Source organism: Anoplopoma fimbria, chromosome 20, assembly GCF_027596085.1.
Source record: "Anoplopoma fimbria isolate UVic2021 breed Golden Eagle Sablefish chromosome 20, Afim_UVic_2022, whole genome shotgun sequence".
Classification (NCBI taxonomy): domain Eukaryota; kingdom Metazoa; phylum Chordata; class Actinopteri; order Perciformes; family Anoplopomatidae; genus Anoplopoma; species Anoplopoma fimbria.
In genome coordinates this window covers 24,165,231-24,183,134 of record NC_072468.1, presented here as the reverse complement: position 1 = coordinate 24,183,134, position 17,904 = coordinate 24,165,231, and the positions used below count along the sequence as shown (strand labels likewise).

The window sequence follows — 17,904 nt, the reverse complement described above, 5'->3', positions numbered from 1 at the left end:
AAATCTAGTGCTGCCAATCAGAGAACAGAGGACATGGAGAGCTCAGGCGGTCTTTTGAAGTGTGAAATCATTCTTCCAAAGAACCTCTTTTATTTTGGATAGTCGCTCGATGAACACAGAAAAAAAGGGTTAGAATCGCTCTTCAAGCTAAAAATTAGAAAGTGTGAGGTCAAACAGCGATCTGTGAGCATCTGTTACAGAAGAGACATCCAGTAATTTATGTTTGTTGATTCGTGGTAAACCTGTAAGACTGAATGGTACATGAAGATATGTGTGTGTTTGTGTGACATTGAAAACAAGCAAGATTAAAACAAAAGAGGAGTCAGGAGGTGAGAGCCAGATGAGAGGAGCAGCAGCGAAGGGAAGGAAATGAACAGCAGGAGGGTAAAGTGAGTCAGTGAGAAGAAAAATGAAAATAAAAAACCTAAGACGCAGGCAGAGCGGGCTAAGTAAGCAGAGCAGACTCTACGTGAAGTCAACTCCCAATTCATATCTTCCCTTCGCAGGCGACCACAGATAAATAAATAATCTCTCCGTCCCTGAAAGCCTAATTAACCCTGCCGTTTTGGGCGCTGGTAATTTCTCATTGATGATAATGACAGTAATTAAATGGGATTGATACTTTAAGGCAATTTAATCATGAGGCAGATGAGAGACAAGATGTTTGTGGTTAGCTCTGGAGACCACACTGCATGAGGCCGATTCAAAATATATGCTGTCGAGTTAACGCCTGCCAGACGGATCGGCTCTGTTCCGGGTTTCGGTTTATGCTTGACTGATTCACCCAGGAGATAAAGGAGCAGATATGCTTTTGTCTTCAGTTTGTCTTTAGTCCTTTTTTAGTCTTTAGTTTCTCACTCTAATTCAATACCAGCAGACTCCTCTTTTACAACTCCCCAGTGTGGTTATCAGTGAGGAGAGGAACATCAATTATTACAACGGTCGGAGTATGTTGTGTTTCATAGTGAGCGCCGCATGATCAAATGAAGATTAACGTCCAGTTTCTGTAGCGGTAGTTCACACACAGAAAAAGAAGTCGGAGTCTAGGATGTCTTTTATCGCATGTGTTTTATTTTTACTGATTCCACATGGGCAAAGCTGGAACAAACGACAAACACAAACCCAGCGGGTCACAGAGTAGCAGGGGCACAAGTGTCACGGGTAATGGCATTGAGTAACTGACAAAACTAAGTTTCGGTCGATTTGCCTCCATTATGTTTTGTTTTTGTCGCCCCGTCAATAACTTTATATAATCTAGTATGATTTGAAATAAAGAACTACATGTAAAAGCATCACTAACGAGTGAGTGAACAGAAGATATTTTACCAAAGTGGACTCCCCTCAAGCCTCTCATCCTCTCAGCAGGCGGCGGCTGTGATTGACCTCAGCTGGGTCGGTTTGAGGTTCTACTGTTATGAAGGTCACACACTTTACTTTAAATATGCCAGGAGGGGTTTGACATTTTCAACCTGTCTGTAGCATTTAAATGGGGATTCATCTGACGTTGCAAATTACCCGAGGACATCATATTATTTTATGTTTTTGCTTTAACGAATGAATCAATTAAGAAATGCTGAGATTAGTGTGGCAACAGACTTCAGAACAGAACAAACAGAACAAAGAGTCAGCATGTTGTAAACAAATCCCCACCTAAAAACTGCTCTTTTAAAGTAAAGGTCATGATCATCAGGTCTATTTTAAAACAATACTCGCATACCCCAAATGTGAATTGTACATCTTGGTTGTTGTAAAGTTCAATCTGTGTGTAGTTGCAGTCTTATTAGTGACATATTTCCATTCTCTGCTACAGGAGTGTAACAGTATGTCCCACAGCGTTTGGTACAGGACGTTCGGCTGGGGGTGCGACATATTTATGGTATGGTACCATGTGACCAGGTCTATTTATGTTTACTTCATAAGTGGAATAGAAATTCTTGAGCGCAACGTTTTACCTGGAGAGTTTTTGACCAGCTGTAGCATGCTAGTCAGCTTAGCTTGGTTAGCCCAGTTAGACAACTGACAACAATGTGTGTCAAACTGTGCTGACATTGTTCAGCTGAAGTTGTGCATAACTGTCGATACACTTCACACAATAAATTTGAGTCCTCATCACATAAATGTGTCAGTTTGGGGAGAAATACAAAAACAGACGAGTCCTTCTCCTCACAGCGTTCAGGTCGTCTTCCACTGCAGAGTAAGAATGCACCAAAGTAATAACTAATGCTATAGAGCGTTTATCACTGCCTATATGCGACTGTAGAGAATACAGAATTAAATCATATGGTCAAAGTGCTGGATTCTGTTGTGCCTGCTTTGTATAAATAAGTACAAGGAGCGTTATGATCAAGCATTGCAGACATTTGTGTTATTACGTCTAATCTCACATACTGTTGAACCAAACTGCACAATCTTGTGGGTGGTCATTCACGGCTGTATGCTAAAGGGCTTCTTGTGGTTGCAGTAACTCACATTTTCTCAAAACACATTTTATCGTCTGTTCGATTTCGCATTGACTGCTGGCACAACACCTGATGAAGCTGCCAGTGTAGCATGGAAGCTACACGTTACTACGGTTGTAATGGCATCATTACTTATTCAGGACAGACTGTAGCTATGACAGTTGAGTTGAAGCATTAAATGAGGTTTGGAGAAACCGTCTTTGTTTCATTGCAAAGGACAGTCAAGTACATGCTGAATATCCTGGGTTCCACAGGTTTTTCTGAGATTTTTCCGACAATACCAGGGAAATAACGGAGAATTTCTTCCATTTAACTCCCAACCCACCCTTTTAACAATAAAACTTGTGTTCAGTAAGTGAGTTTCATATGACATTGAGACATTTTGTTCACAGGCTGTGATTTGCTTGAAATTGAGGAATATGAATAGAAATAAACCAAACACAACCAAGACAAATATGGTCCACTATTGTTTGAACACCAGAAAAACAGCCTCAGTTTCCTTCAGTAGGGTAGAATGACAGTTACAGTGAGTGCTGTCACACAGGAGTCTCTTCATAGACTGCGAAGCTTCTTTTTACCTGCCTTCATGGACCAGTGGTGCTGTCCGTGGTGCTGAATAAGCTTCCCTCACTCTGACTCTGCCTTTAGGCAACCCCAGCATCCGTTATTGTGTCCCTTTGCATGGGCTGCGACTGTTGTAACCCTTCAAAGATTTTGTTCAAAGTCCTCTGATGGATTTCCCTCAGGCCACAGTCACTGGCAGGAGTCCAGTAACAGGCTGTAAACCAGCATGCAGACTTTCATTGCTCTATAACCGAAAGAAGCTGGCAGTGTACAATATCTATTTGAGCTGTGAACACATAAAAGTTTTTTGTTGCTGAACTATCACACACACATACAGAGGATGTGATTTGAACACCTCATGGGGAGATGACTTTGACTCTTCAACTCACAATGACAAACCAAGATGGGTCCTATTAGTTTGATTGCCAATTAGCCGCATTTGTGAGCTATAAAAGAGGTCTGGCAATCAGCACTTTGATAAGCAAGTTTTCAAATCAATATGAGACAATTAACAGAGCTGGAAGAGGCCAAATCATCTGTAATTAACATGCATGAGCATTGGTCTAAAAAGAACAGACAACAAACAAATCAGATTATCTATTATGTAGAGGGGAACGGTTTTAGAAATACAATGACATCATGCAACGAACGCCAACAGTTTGATGAGAAAGATGAACGAAGTCTCAAGTTGACACTAAAAACTAGGATATGATGGACGTTAACAAACTTTATTACAATCGTTATATAAATACAGCTACAGTCATATACTTGGGGTGCAGTGTCTCGCTCAAGGACACCTCGACATGGGCTCCAAAAAGAAAACTTTTTTCTAAACGAATCTCCTTCCCTCCTAAAAAAACAACAACATAAAGCTGAAACGTTTATAACCAACCCTTATCTCTATAAGATCCCCATCCTGATCCAAACATCAAGATCCCAATTAACATAAAAATGTAAAAACAAAATTGAAAGTTCTAAAGATTACGAGAGCTCCCCGAAACATGCAATTCATTTGCACTATTCTGGTCCATCAATCATTCAAGACAAAATAACTCAAATATTCCCTCATTTCAGCCCCTCAAATGAAAGAGTAGTCGGCCTTTCTATGTTACACATTGATCATGGGCTGGAGGTTGGATGGGTCAAACAAACACAGGACTTTCACCTAGCAGACCACTGTTAAAGTCCTGTCTGAATAAACTTTACTTACTTTACCCAACTTCTGTACTTACTTATTTAAACCCCAAACACAATCTTTTCCTAAGATTAACCAAGTACTTTTGTTGCGAAAGTAACCTTAAAACAAAAATAAACCCAAGTTGGGAAGTTTTTTGGGGAAAATACCCCATGAATCCACGTTCAAAGCTGACGTTAACGAGGTACCTAGAGCGTCATAGTTTGAAGCGTAGAGCCCCTGACCAAGCTGCGGTATTAGACCAGTTATTTGATGAACTGGGAGTGATAAGTTGTGAAGACCTTTAGGTATGACATATCACTCTCATCCTCATCTCTCCATTCAGTGATCCGCTCTGGCCCTTAATAGAAGCATCTTATCTTTCTCCACTCATTTATTCAGGTTTTTCCTTTAATTTCTCACCATGGTTATAGTTGAGTAAAGGTTTTGGGCTGTCATAAAAGCTTTCGTTACTTTTTCACCACCCCTGTAGAGTTGACGGACCACTAAGGCACTTTCAGCTCTTGATTTGTCCATTTCTTCAACAAAGCGTAAAGAATCAGCAGCTCTGCCTTCCTGGACCATCTGTTGCTCTGAGACAGTGTTTTCCTCGCCTGCACTCAGGAGTGACTCAATATAGTTATTTCATTTTTTTTCATCACTGCGTGTCTTCATCTGGCAAAATCCAACTGGCAGGTAGTCTTGATCAGTGCACCCAGGGGATCCCGGCAGAACAAACAAACATGGCCGCCTGCACCCTGCATATGCAGATGTGCCCCGTCTCATTCATAGATGGATCTGAGCTGTCTTCCTCCTGCAGCCTGAGGCAGTGAACCTCTCAGAGTGCATGACACACACACACACACACACGCACACGCACACGCACACACACACACACACACACACACACACACACACACACACACACACACACACACAGACAGACATAAACACTAACTGTCAAAGCCCAATAGAAACTGGAGACACAACAGAGACAAATATGTCAGTGCCTCAGGCCTGGGCTGCTATCATCCCATCTAGAAAGCTGTTGCAGTGTGAGGAGAAAAAAACAACGTCTGCTTATTGATTCTGACAGTCTGTGTGCTGAATGGAACCAAATGTGTGTTTGTATAATCACATTGATGCTGTGGAATTTGTGGGGGGAAAAGAAGGAAACTGAATGATTCATGGTTATGATGTTCGACATCAGCTGTATTAAGCCCAGTCAATCATCTGGCTGTCGTGTTTCCTAATGGAGGCTGTGTTTACTCCCTGTGTTTTTTTTTGACTGTGATAGATATCTTGAAGGCCTCCAGAAGGAGGCCAAAGACACCACTGAAAAGGGTTCTTGAAGAACTCCAACCGTTTTATGCTAAATTAAACAAATGATGTTCTTGTTTTGTAGTCCGTTATTTTGATAATTAAATTAATTAGGCCTTATCTTTTCCCACCAGACCTTGCGTGTGTGTGTGTGTGTGTGTGTGTGTGTGTGTGTGTGTGTGTGTGTGTGTGTGTGTGTGTGTGTGTGTGTGTGTGTGTGTGTGTGTGTGTGTGTGTGTGTGTGTGTGTGTGTGCGTGTGTGTGTGTGGTCTCTTAAAACTACTGACAGTTCTTTGCTTTGAATCTCCTCTCTTCATCCTGCTCAACCATCTGCTCATTTTTCGAAAAAAAACAAAACAAACCCAGCCTCTCGCCGAACAGATTACTCGACGCGCTAATAGCAGCAGGCGAAACGTGAGCGTTAGCCTGGCTGCATGTCTTAATGTTGTGCTTTGGGACGAGCTCCCGGTGCCATGTTGTGCACGTCCCCGCCTCGCCACAAATCATGACATTTAAATATCATTATGAGATTGTGACACTGACTGGAACCAGCGAGTCAGTTAAAAACCACATGCCATTACTGGATGGCTTCATTCATTGCAATGCGGAGCATTACCACGGCCATAAACACACACATGAAGTGTTGAGAGAGGAATTCATATGATAGAAAAGAGTGCAGTAAGTCAAGGATAAGATACCCCAAGTGCCTTGTAAATAAAGATTTTTTTTCTTCAATCAAACAAAATCTGAAAAGCAAAGACAATATCAGAGAGAATAGGAGGAATGAAGGAGGCAAACAGAGGAACGACAAAATGTACATATAATGAAAGATGCATAAATACTTATATTACTGCTATCTTCACACCCCCACGGTCTTTAAGCCAACCATTGTGTTGTTAGTGTTCTGGCTGGTGTTGTGGTCCGCCAACAAACATGGCCTGTTGTTTCCAAAAAACTGGAATATAATTGAATTTTAATCATCAAAAGTTGGATAATACCCATCATTAGTGGGGCTACAATATAATTAGAATAAAAGGGGGATTTCTATCTGCAGAGGGAAAACCTGCTATGAGTCAATTCTTTGCCCGATATGTAAAACACTTAAAACACACAACAAGAGGATTAAAGGAAACAAAAATCAAGAGAGAGAACTGAAGTTAAGACAAACATTTACATTACAATAACAGAAAAGCACCTAATCCCGTTCAGCTCATCCACCCAAATCCAAATGTAGGTGTCGGGTATGGAGACCTAACTACCCACAGGGAGTGACCAACCACACGATCATATTTTTGCACCTACTGATCGTATTTATGCTCTCCTGGGATTTGTGCCATTCCTAGCATGCAGCTCACATCAGACCGTAAGCAGGCTAACACGCAGACAAACAGCCACACTTCACATTCACACTTATGGTTGATTTAGAGTCTCCAGTTTAAAGGAAATGGACACAGACAGAGAAAGAGAGAGAGAGGGCGACATGAACAGCTTAACCAAGACTCTATTTCCAACTCCACACAAAAAGGACCAGGATTCAAAACCAGGACAGAACACCAGGGGAAAAAAACATCCCACTTTTGTATCAAATGATCTCATAACTGCAGTTACTGTCTGATTCAGAAATATGCATGCTTAAAAAACATTTTTCTGCATCAATTTATGGTGGAAAAGTTTTTTATTTATGTAAAGAAAAGCAAAAAAATTCAAGCGCCAGGTTGAAATTAAAAATATAAAAGTATAATGTAATATAATGCAGTAAGGCTCGCAGGCATTCTGTATTGCTTTCAAATATTTATTCTACTGTTGAAAAGAAACTACTCAAAAACTACACTAGTATGACTTTTCTCCCCTCTTTTGTGTCTTTGACCTCTTTAAAGGGGGAAGCTATTCACCTCAATGATACATTTATAAACCCTTTGAATTTAATAGCTCATATGTGATTGAACAAGATTTCTGCTCATGTTCACAACTTTCTGCACATTCAAAACGTTTCCCGTGTATCTGTGTTCTCTAGATGTCGACAATAGAGGAAAAACTTGTAATATTACGAGAATATAGTTGCAATTTAATAAGAAAAAAGATAACATTTAAAGAAACTTGCCCTATAAAAACCCAAACCAACAAAACTCCTCTGAATGTCACCATTGTGATTTTTATAAGTTCACCACCTTTGGTAAAGTTCAGGGTAGATCCACTTTATCATAAATATATTAAACTGCATTTCAAACCACAGAGAGCCCGGAGGACAGGGACGCAGTTTATGCTTATAATACCACCAAATAACTTTAAAGAATGGCACAACAGAGCATCAATAGTTTTTTATAATATCGTCTAATATAATGTGAATATCTATATCATCAGCATATAGTTTTAGTTGTGTAAAATCACTGCAGTGAACACCTCTGTGCTGCCAGGCGCTCAGAGCACAATGGAAACACAGCGGTGCTCCACACTCTCTCTTTCCTGCAGTCATCTCACCACCGCAGATATCTGTCAGTTTCAAACGGTCTCACGTCATTCAGTTTCAGGTGAGGTCGGCTTTTTAGGAAATAAACTCATAGCTGGCTACAGCCATGCAGCTCAAACCAGAAGTGCATTTCTCTGTGACAGTCTTTGAGCAGTGCACAACCAGGAGCTCTTGTTTCCATGAATGCAGCAACTCACTGATATACGATGGAGCCAAACTGTTAAATTATGAAGTAGATTAGATTTTAAAGGCAATCAGAAAGCATGTGAAACAGAGCCAGCATTGTAAAATGTGAAATTCAATCAGAAATTTCATCTAATTGTAGATTTGTTACGGCTTCTCGGCTTAAACAAGAATTTGGTGCATTACAGCAACATGTATGCAAAACGCATGTTGTGGCTGTTTTTTTTTTTGATTTGTTGGAAATATAAAAAAGGGCTTAATTTTGCAATGTTTCTTTATGAAAAATAATAGCTCATGATAACTAGCTAAAGGTGCTAAATTCAACTGGGAATCAAAAATGAACCCTAGGTTTCTAGAACAATGTTAGACTTTTTAAAGGTATATCCACTGTGGCTAAGGTTTGGTTAGGTTTCAGTCAGGGCTGCATGATTTTGAATAAATATCTAATTGCGATTATTTTGATGATCGTGATATTGTTTGGACCAATAATTCTTACATTATTGTTCTCATTTTCATTGAAAGTCATATTAAAATGATTATGTTGTTTTTTTGCGTGGTTCTGTTCCCAACAAAGATGTTTTCTTTCAGTATAATGTGAAGGTCAGGACATATCTGCTGCAAGACAACTTTTGATTTTGATAAACTTCCAGCTTATTGTGCAGCCCTAGATTTGGCCCAAAACATACTGAGTAAGAGAAGGGAAAGATCGTTCTCATGGCCGGGTGAAGGAGACGGGATATTCTGTCTCAAAGTCATGAGTCTCTGTTCGCTCAATCTTCCCTCCTTACCTCCTCCTTAAAAGGTTTATGACACTGCAGCGACGTCATGCCGCATTAACCTACTGACAGATGACTCATGATTCATAACCACAAGGAGTCGTTTCTCAGCGAGCAGAAGTTGTTTTGGTCATTTAAACATACAAGCATTGCTGTTGTTTTATGGTAATGACGTTCTCGTCTGTTTGTGTGAATGTGAGAGAGAACGCTGAGAAGGTGAAATCTAAAAGACAGGTAGTCTGCACTTCAGAAATGAGTCTTTGAGTTCCTCTAGTGTGGTATTCAGTCCGTGTTCTGTCTGGATCAAAGGCCAAAGTTTTATCGAAATAGGAATATTGTTTTATGGCCCGTTTTCTTTCCAGATCTCACACAAGTGCTAAATTGCAGCTCGTCCTCTGACGCTACCATTTTTGTGTAGCGGAGGGATATTAACAGGGTCAAAGGTTTAATCCCCTCTTTGTCAGAGAGCTCTTGAAGTCAAATCATCTTACGGCACTGCACTTGGTGCTCTGATCACTCGTGACGTGGAGCGATGTCTCAAAGCCTGGGGGCAAAATCTTCAAGGAATATAGAATCAATGAGAAAAAAAAATTAGCAGGAGAAATGTTTAGGGATTCCTTACAACCATAACAAACCAAAGGAATATTATATTGTGTTTTATATGAAATTTTTATGTTTCAGCTATGTTTTTCAGATATTCGTTCAGGATATCCTAATTTCAGAATGGTTTGATCCGATTACTCGCCAATAAAAAATCCTCAGTGGTCTTATTATTGATCAACAATCCGATTTGGAGTCTAGAATATTAATTCTAGCTGTTAATTGATGAACAAAGCAAAATAAAAAGGTTGTGTTTATTTTGTTTTTCTGAGACTTCAATAATTTGGTTCATGCAACTGCAGGTTTGATATCGGCCTCCTGCTTATTGGAATCGCTCATGAAATAAATTGCTTTTCCATCTGTTCCATATAAACTTTGACTGTGTTTAGATCTTGCAGATGTTTATTTTTGTCTCCGTGCAGCGTTCTCTGCCAGGTTCTTCCTTGATAAAGAGCTCCGTGAATCCCTACAGACTGTAGAGGCTGCAGTTTATATATAAATTGCTATAAAAAAATTAAAAAAACTGGTTGGCACTGAGGTGTAGTGTAGAGACTGTTCCTCAGTCTCAGGTTCACGGGTTGGCTTCCTGCTGAAGTATCCTCCAGCTAGACACCTGTTCGTTCACTTCTTTACAGACGTGAGCATCAGCTGAAGGCAGAAAATGTAAATGTTTCCTCCCTCTGTTGCATCCAGCATCCGTTCACCATTCACTTGTATGAAGACACCAGAGGATTTGTTCCGCTCGGGAGGGATTTAGCTCTGTCTATTGGTATTAAAAATAAATCTCTCCTCGCGTCGCCCTAACATTATTACATTTTCCCAGTGAGGCTCCCTATCGCTTCCCTGATAACACAACGCTAACGAGTACGGGACGCCCAGGAGAGAGAACGCTCATTCTTAGCACCATTAAACCTGACCCAGATGATCGACACGTCCGTGGAACAGAGCGGCGTCATCCCGCTGCGAGGACCCGAGGACGCAGTCTTGCAGATTACAAGATCGCTTCCAGCAGATCTATCTCGACCTATTTATCATCGCCTGGTGGTATGCACAGGAGACCCGAGGTGCTTAGATGGCTGAAGATTATCCATGATAACCCTTGTTCTAAATACCTCGGCTTGACCCCTCTATCTGGTGCCATCAATAGGATTATCACTGATAGCAGGATCCAGTTAAAACAAGGGAGTTTGTTGCTGCTGATGGCTCTCTGTGTGTGTTACCCTTTCCTCAGCGTAGAGATATAAATGTGAATCACCCTCATGTAGACTTGCTTAACATTTCCCGTGACGCCCACATTGTTCTGTTGGGGAACGTGACCACCTCCTCTCTATATCTCTCCAGCATGGCGAGCCAGATGGCATACATCAGTCGTAAACTGGATGTGATTACGGAGGTTTTCATCAGTTTTTATTGCCCTAGATTGTGCCGAGAATAATTACATTCTGCATTCGAGCAATACCCAGATGGTTGGCGTGCCAAACCTCTCCAGTGATATTTATTAAAGCCTTAAAACAAGGTTTATATCCCTAGCAAGCCACTGTGCTATTGGTACATATATAAGAGAGTCATTGGGGCCCAAGTGATGTTTTACAGTTTGGGTGGAGCATGGAGCATGGAGCATCCATATTTCAGTTTAAGCTGCAGCAGAGCACCAACAGTGTTCTGGGTTCTAAGTTAAGAAACCAGAAACCTCACGGCATAAGGTAAATATTGTAAAAAGTTCATTCTGTATCAGACTCCTGTTTACCAACATGCTAGATTACAGTATAATGCTGCACCAAATGTTAACGATGACACACTTTGAATTGATTATACGATGAATGAAATCAATAAGGAGACCAGACTCCAGTCAAAAAACAGTCATTTTAACTTGCTGATCATTAAAACACACTCGACAGACACAAAATGAAACCGTCTTTCTAAGTCTTTCCAGTGTTTCAACAATCCAAAAACGCTGGTTAGAAAGTATTAAAGAGAGACTGATTAAGTAAAGAATGTAAAGAAAAAGTAACTACCGTAACGTTTTCCACATTTACTAACCCGGTTTCGGGTTTGTTGGCCATGTCGAACGTGACCCACCTGAATAAAAAGCATGAAAGGCATACACATCTACTGACAATAGACGTATACAGAAGGAATGAGTCCTAAAAGCCATAAATGAATCAGCATTTTTGCACCTCAGGTTCCTTTGTTTCAAAGTCAAAGGGTTCTTTTAATGTATTTATGGTTAGATGCCTGAAAAAAGATCTGTGGTTAAAACAAGCTTAAGGGATTTTAACTTTTTGTACTACAACATAAAATATCTCAGCAGGTGATTTTGATTGAAAAAGGGTATTAGTTCAACTCTCACTTTGGGAACAGTTCATATTTGACTCTTTATGTTCGGATCGTTGCCAGAAAAAAATGGTAGTAGTTCCAAACACTCACATAAAAAATGATCTGCCTTTATAATGAAAAGGTATCAGTGAGAGCTGAGTGAAAGTTATACAGCCCAATATCACAAAGGACACATTTGCCTCAAGGGGCTTTACACTCTTTTCAACACACAAGACCTTCCATCTTCAGACCCTCGATTCTGATAAGCAAAAACTTCCCAAAAACCCTTTTAGCAGGGAATAAAAGTGAAGAAGCCTCTGAAAAGAGCAACAGAAAAGGTTTCCCTCTCCCAGGACGGACAGACGTTAAGAAGATGTGTGTACAAAATGAACCAACATGAACATGAAATCACAGTTTAAAAAAAACACCCATCAACATATATATTTTATGGTCTCAGTGTGCCGTTGCTTACACAAACACTTGTGTTTATTTTCTCTGCCTACATGTTGCCAGCACCTCTTGCTCCACAGCACACGCTGTACTTAAATGCTGCTTCCTGTAGGAGGTAAAGTGCCTGTTACCAACACCAGGATTTAATCTGTGCATACAGAGCAACATTTCAGAACCTCCCTGCTACACTCGCTTGTGATTTAAGATGATGAAACCAGAAAAATAAAAACACTAGTGCAGCTTTAAAATAACCAGAAATCCAAACCATGTATTCAGGTTTCATGTGGCGCTTTGACAGTTTTTAGGCCAAAAGGTCCTGGAGATGTTATCAGCGTTTTTCTTGTTCAGCACCCGCTGATTTAAAAAGAGCACTTTTCTTCCTGTCTGATGTGTCTTTTCCTAAACATGCTTTCAGCATCGGTCATGAGTCATAATAATAATAAGGATGAGTGTCCGGAAATCCACAGAGCAACACTCAACATAATTCAGTTTTTATGTGCCTTTCAGGATTTCAGACCACTCGCTGTTGTGTTTTGTTGAATGTGTAAAGAGTTCCCAGCAGTGTTACTTTACATCCTCTCTCTCTCTCTCTCTCTCTGTGTGTGTGTGTGTGTGTGTGTGTGTGTGTGTGTGTGTGTGTGTGTGTGTGTGTGTGTGTGTGTGTGTGTGTGTGTGTGTGTGTGTGTGTGTGTGTGTTTTCGATGCCTAGGTGTCCAGACGGCCCTCGCCCCAGCACGGTGCGCCCGTGTCAGCTGCCCTGCAAGAAAGACTGCATCATGACCCCTTTCAGCGACTGGACAGCGTGTCCTGTTACTTGTGACGCAGGTACAGTGAAAAGAATGTATTGAATCACTTGAAAGGAGAGAAGACCAGACTGATGGGAAATAAAACTGCCTGAGAAGGAAGCATATTTGTTCCCTTTAAAAAAAAAAAAAAAAAGCAAATTCTTTTTTTCACATTACAAATGTGTTTATTTTTATGTAATTTGAAGTCTTTGGTTCCTGTTTTACATTAATAGTGTTATTAGCAAGGATTTCTAACACACTATTTGGCATCATAGTTTCAGGCCATACTGATAATAACCAAATAATCAATTAAACAAATTGCTCTGACTCTGCCCCGGCTCAAAAATATACACAGAGGCAAGTTTAAAATTGACTGAGTGGAAAAACTACAGAGGTGGGACACATTAAACCACCACACAAACACTCGCCCTCACGCCTTGTTACGCATAATTAATTTGACAGATCGGCATGTTAGACAACCTTTTGGGCCGACTTCTTATAGTGCGCCCTGGCACGCCGACTCGCCTGCTGGCTGCAAGTGTCAGTGAGTCGAGCTGCTGTTGTTTTTTTTCACGCTGCAACAGAGTTCAGACATTGTTCGGATGAGGTCACCTTTGTCAGAACATGATTTACATCTGAAAATCATTACCATCCATATTTTGATGACCTCCTCTCATGACACTGTGGTATAAATCTCTTCTCTCCGAGCGAGCTGTTCCATTGGCTGCTCTTTTTATTTTTACTTGACGCTGTTGATATTTTCACCTTGTGTGGAGAAATTTCCCACCACCCACACACAAAGGTTTGAAGCAGGCAGGGTTCAGGGCTATCCAGAGGCTCGTTTCATCTTAATTAACTACTTGAGGTCAAATACACACGTGTAAACAGCGTAAATTTAATCTGAGTCAATTCCAAGGTCTACATATTTGTTGTTGGCTTGATATCCGAGGAATCAGACGTGCATGTTGTCTGCATTGGCTGTCCAATTAGATTTGGCAACAGTATTAACACAGCAGCCTACATTGTAGCTTATCATTTTGACATGTTTCTCATCACTTTCCCCAAGCAGACATGTCTTCTTTTGTTTCAATAACCGTGTGTTCATGTGTGTGTGTGTGTTCGTGTGTGTGTGTGTGTGTGTGTGTGTGTGTGTGTTCAGCTGGCAACGCCATGAAGAGAAAGCAATCAAGGAAACGTCTAATCATCCAGCTGCCATCCAACGGAGGACAGGACTGTCCGGAGGTGCTGGAGGAGGAGACGGACTGCGAGGTCCCCAAAGTCTGTCCAGGATTCAGGTAAAAACACTTCAGTGATCCCATGATGGTGATTTCAGGTTTAATGTTTTTATACCTTGAATTCACAAAATATCAGTTGTTTGATGTTAAGCACCTTATAACAGAGCTGTTTTTGGCCCGGATCTTATCTTCATGTATTTTCAAATACAGCCATATATTCATTACACACAATATGTGTTCTGTTTGACAGTATTTGCTTGTTTTGTAATTAATTATTCTGGTAAGAAATATGTAAATATGACATAAAGAAACACCTTTTCTGTATGAGTTTGCTTGTATCTACTGTATGTGTTTATTTCTAGATGCACACTTTATTGTTTACTCTTTGTTGACCAGCATAATAAACAGTACAAGCTATCGAGGATCATAGGTTAATTAACTAATTATCTCTATCACGCTTATACATCATGTAATTATAGAGCTAGTGGTAAAAAAACAGTATACCCACTATAGCTCTATGGGGAAACAATTGATCTCTGATTACAACTGACCTTTTCGATGGTGAATATTGGAAAAGGGGCAATTCTAAGAATTTTAGTGTCATTCCAATAAAATCAGCAAGCTAATCAGGCCAATTACTTAATTACAGAGTGCAACAAGAGTTTCACTTTTAATAATAATAATGTGCTTCCTCTTATCGCAGTTATTTCAATGAATATTGATAAAGGGCATAAAATAAAACCACCAGACAGCAGTGGTTGACAAAGTACTCAGATCCTTAAGTTTAGTAAAAGTATAAATACCGCTGCCTAAAAGTATTGCATTACAGAAAAAGTCCTGAATTCAAAATGAATACAGATTAGCATCAAAACATTCTTAAAGTATTCAAAGTAAAATTAGACCTTTTAAGAGTGTTTTCTGTTTGTATCACTAAAGAGACACATTGAAATACTCCAGTAAAGTACAAGCATGTCAACATTGTACTTAAGTACATTACTCAGGTAAATGTACTTAGTTACATTCCACCACTGCCTGACAGTGTGTACATTTTGACCTAAGGTGGTTTTGTGAAAGAAAGCTCATCACACTGTTTCACCAATAAAGCTTTATTTATATAATGATATCATAATTTACTTAATGATTATATTTTGTATTATTAATCAGAGTAACTGGTTACTAAAGCTGTAAGATAAATGTTAAATTTGCCTGAGAGGTAGTATGGTAGAAGTAGAAAGTAGCAGAAATGGGAAATTACAGATATCTGAAATACATACTTAAGGACAGTACTTGAGTAAATGTAATCAGTTACTTTCCACCACTGCTTTTCAGGTCAAGATTTTAAAACTAAACATGTGATCAGTATATTTCATACTTTGAGTATGTTTTTATAATACAGTACTATTTTTGTACTTTTGTTTAAGTGAAATTTTTAATACAGGATGTTTACTTGAAATCGAGTAAATATATTGAATATATTGAATACTTTTTCCACCACTTTGTGAAATGTTAGGTTGTTATTACGATAACTAAAACATAAATAGCCAAATTGATTTTTTTTCTCTGGCTGACTGGTCAAAAAGGCAGATTCTCAACAACAAGCATTATTTTATCACAATAAAAAAGAAGTAACAAGATCCGTTTGTGGTATAATACAATACATACTACCAAAACAAGCCTGTAGTTTCATATATGGAAAATAAATGCAATATACCTCGTTATATTGGTCTGGAAAAGTAAATGTTTTCCTCAAATAATTCAGCCCTATATACAGAACTTTATTACATATTAACTTTCTTGTGTGATACACTGTTGTTGTAATAGTGAACACTATGGTTGCATTAATATAACTATTCTGTCCTTATTTATTCCAGGTGGAAAACTCACAAATGGAGGAAGTGCCAGCTGGTGCCGTGGTTTCTCAGACAGGACCGTCCCGGTGCGCAGGAGACCTGTGGACCAGGACTCCAAACAAGAGGTATAGAGACCAATCTCTTCATCTCCAATTTCCCTCCACGTCTTCGCTGAACCGTTCCTAATCACCACAAATTACATTTTTGCTCATTTCTGGAGCCCGGCCACGAAGCAGCAGATGGATGTGCCAAGGTTTAGAGAGAAGGCCAATTTACTCAAGAGCACACATCTAATCCTCCCACTTATAAGGCTGAAGTTGACGCTCCTAAAGAAAAATCAGCAAGAGACTTCTTTTCTTTTTCTGGTTGTTTTTTATTTTATTAAAAAATGTTTTTGTTATCCTCCTGAGTTTGGGAAGGAAATGTGTCACAGCTCACCGTGTGCCCCTTGAGACTGGTTTGACAGTTTGGCTTGTTTCACTGCTGGCTTTTTTTTTTCACCTCAGGCTCTTGTCATGCAATTTTAATCAAATGTCTCTTGTTGAAATTTAGGAGAAAATGCTGCACCTTACCTATAGCATACAGCAGCCCAAACTCCTGCTCACATGGGCTTCACGCATAAGTGACAAGTGCTTTAAAGGAGTTGTGGCTCTCCCACTTTAAAAGCATATTTCCTCTTGCCTTTTCATAGAGGATGGATGTGCCATGTAGTCCTGGGAGGCTTTCATAAAAATGCAATTTCAGTGGGTCACGCAGAATGATCAATTTCATTATGTTCCAGCTCCTATAGAACGCCATTATTAGTGCTTATATTTCTGTTTCGTCTGCGCTAGCTTACATTAATGGATGGAAGAATCAATTTATTCATGAAAATGCTTTAAGGTCTACTTTAGACATACTCACCACCACACTACTCCAGATTCTGTGCAGCTTTTTACTGTTTTCATACCATGTGACACCCGACGTTTGCACCATCCTGCTCGTGTGTTCAACCCTCTGACACTTCTGTCATTGACGTAAACCAAATAAGACGCACAGTCCTTTCTAGTCAGCGTTTTTCCTGACAGTGTATTATGTTGTTTACCTGGACAGAGGCTTTACTCCAATGGGAACAAAAATCACTGTTTTAGCACTAAACACACAAAAACTTCAAGCATGTGCTTCTCTCTCTCTCTCTTTTGCACACACACACACACACACACACACACACACACACACACACACACACACACACACACACACACACACACACACACACACACACACACACACACACACACACGATAAGACCTGACCTAACACACCACCAGACAGGGGTTTTCCAAACCATAGCAGAGTCCATTGGGGGGGGTTCAGCAAAGTGCGCCTAGAGATTGAGTTATCTGTGAAGGTGCAGCTCTGCAGGACCTCTGCATCACAAGAAAATGAAATATTGCAGCAACACAATACCCTTTATTGAAAGAACAAAGAATGTGATGATGCAAGCCAACACAAATTGACTTGTGGGCTTTAAACCAGTTGAGGTAAAGATGCATTTGTGGCTGCTAGGCTTATAGTTGTTGTTTTTTTCCCTGTGAGATGTAATACAGTTATGATCTATTTTTCATTGACTCTTTAGTTGCCCTCTTTAAATCTCTATTTGATGTTATGTTGCTCACCAGTGGGGTAATAAGTATTTGGAGCTCTTACTGTACTTAAAGGTACAGTACAGTCATTGTACTAGTA

General features: G+C 39.9%; 1 protein-coding gene across 1 annotated transcript in view; it reads left to right on the top strand.

The window, feature by feature from the left end:
• The window catches only part of LOC129109367 (thrombospondin type-1 domain-containing protein 7A), a 142,760-nt gene that overhangs the window by 77,503 nt on the left and 47,353 nt on the right, over nt 1–17,904 (top strand). The window contains exons 9-11 of the mRNA XM_054621404.1: nt 13,019–13,134; nt 14,254–14,389; nt 16,201–16,304. Coding sequence (XP_054477379.1) covers nt 13,019–13,134; nt 14,254–14,389; nt 16,201–16,304 — 356 coding nt within the window. The remainder of the gene's footprint in view (nt 1–13,018; nt 13,135–14,253; nt 14,390–16,200; nt 16,305–17,904) is intronic.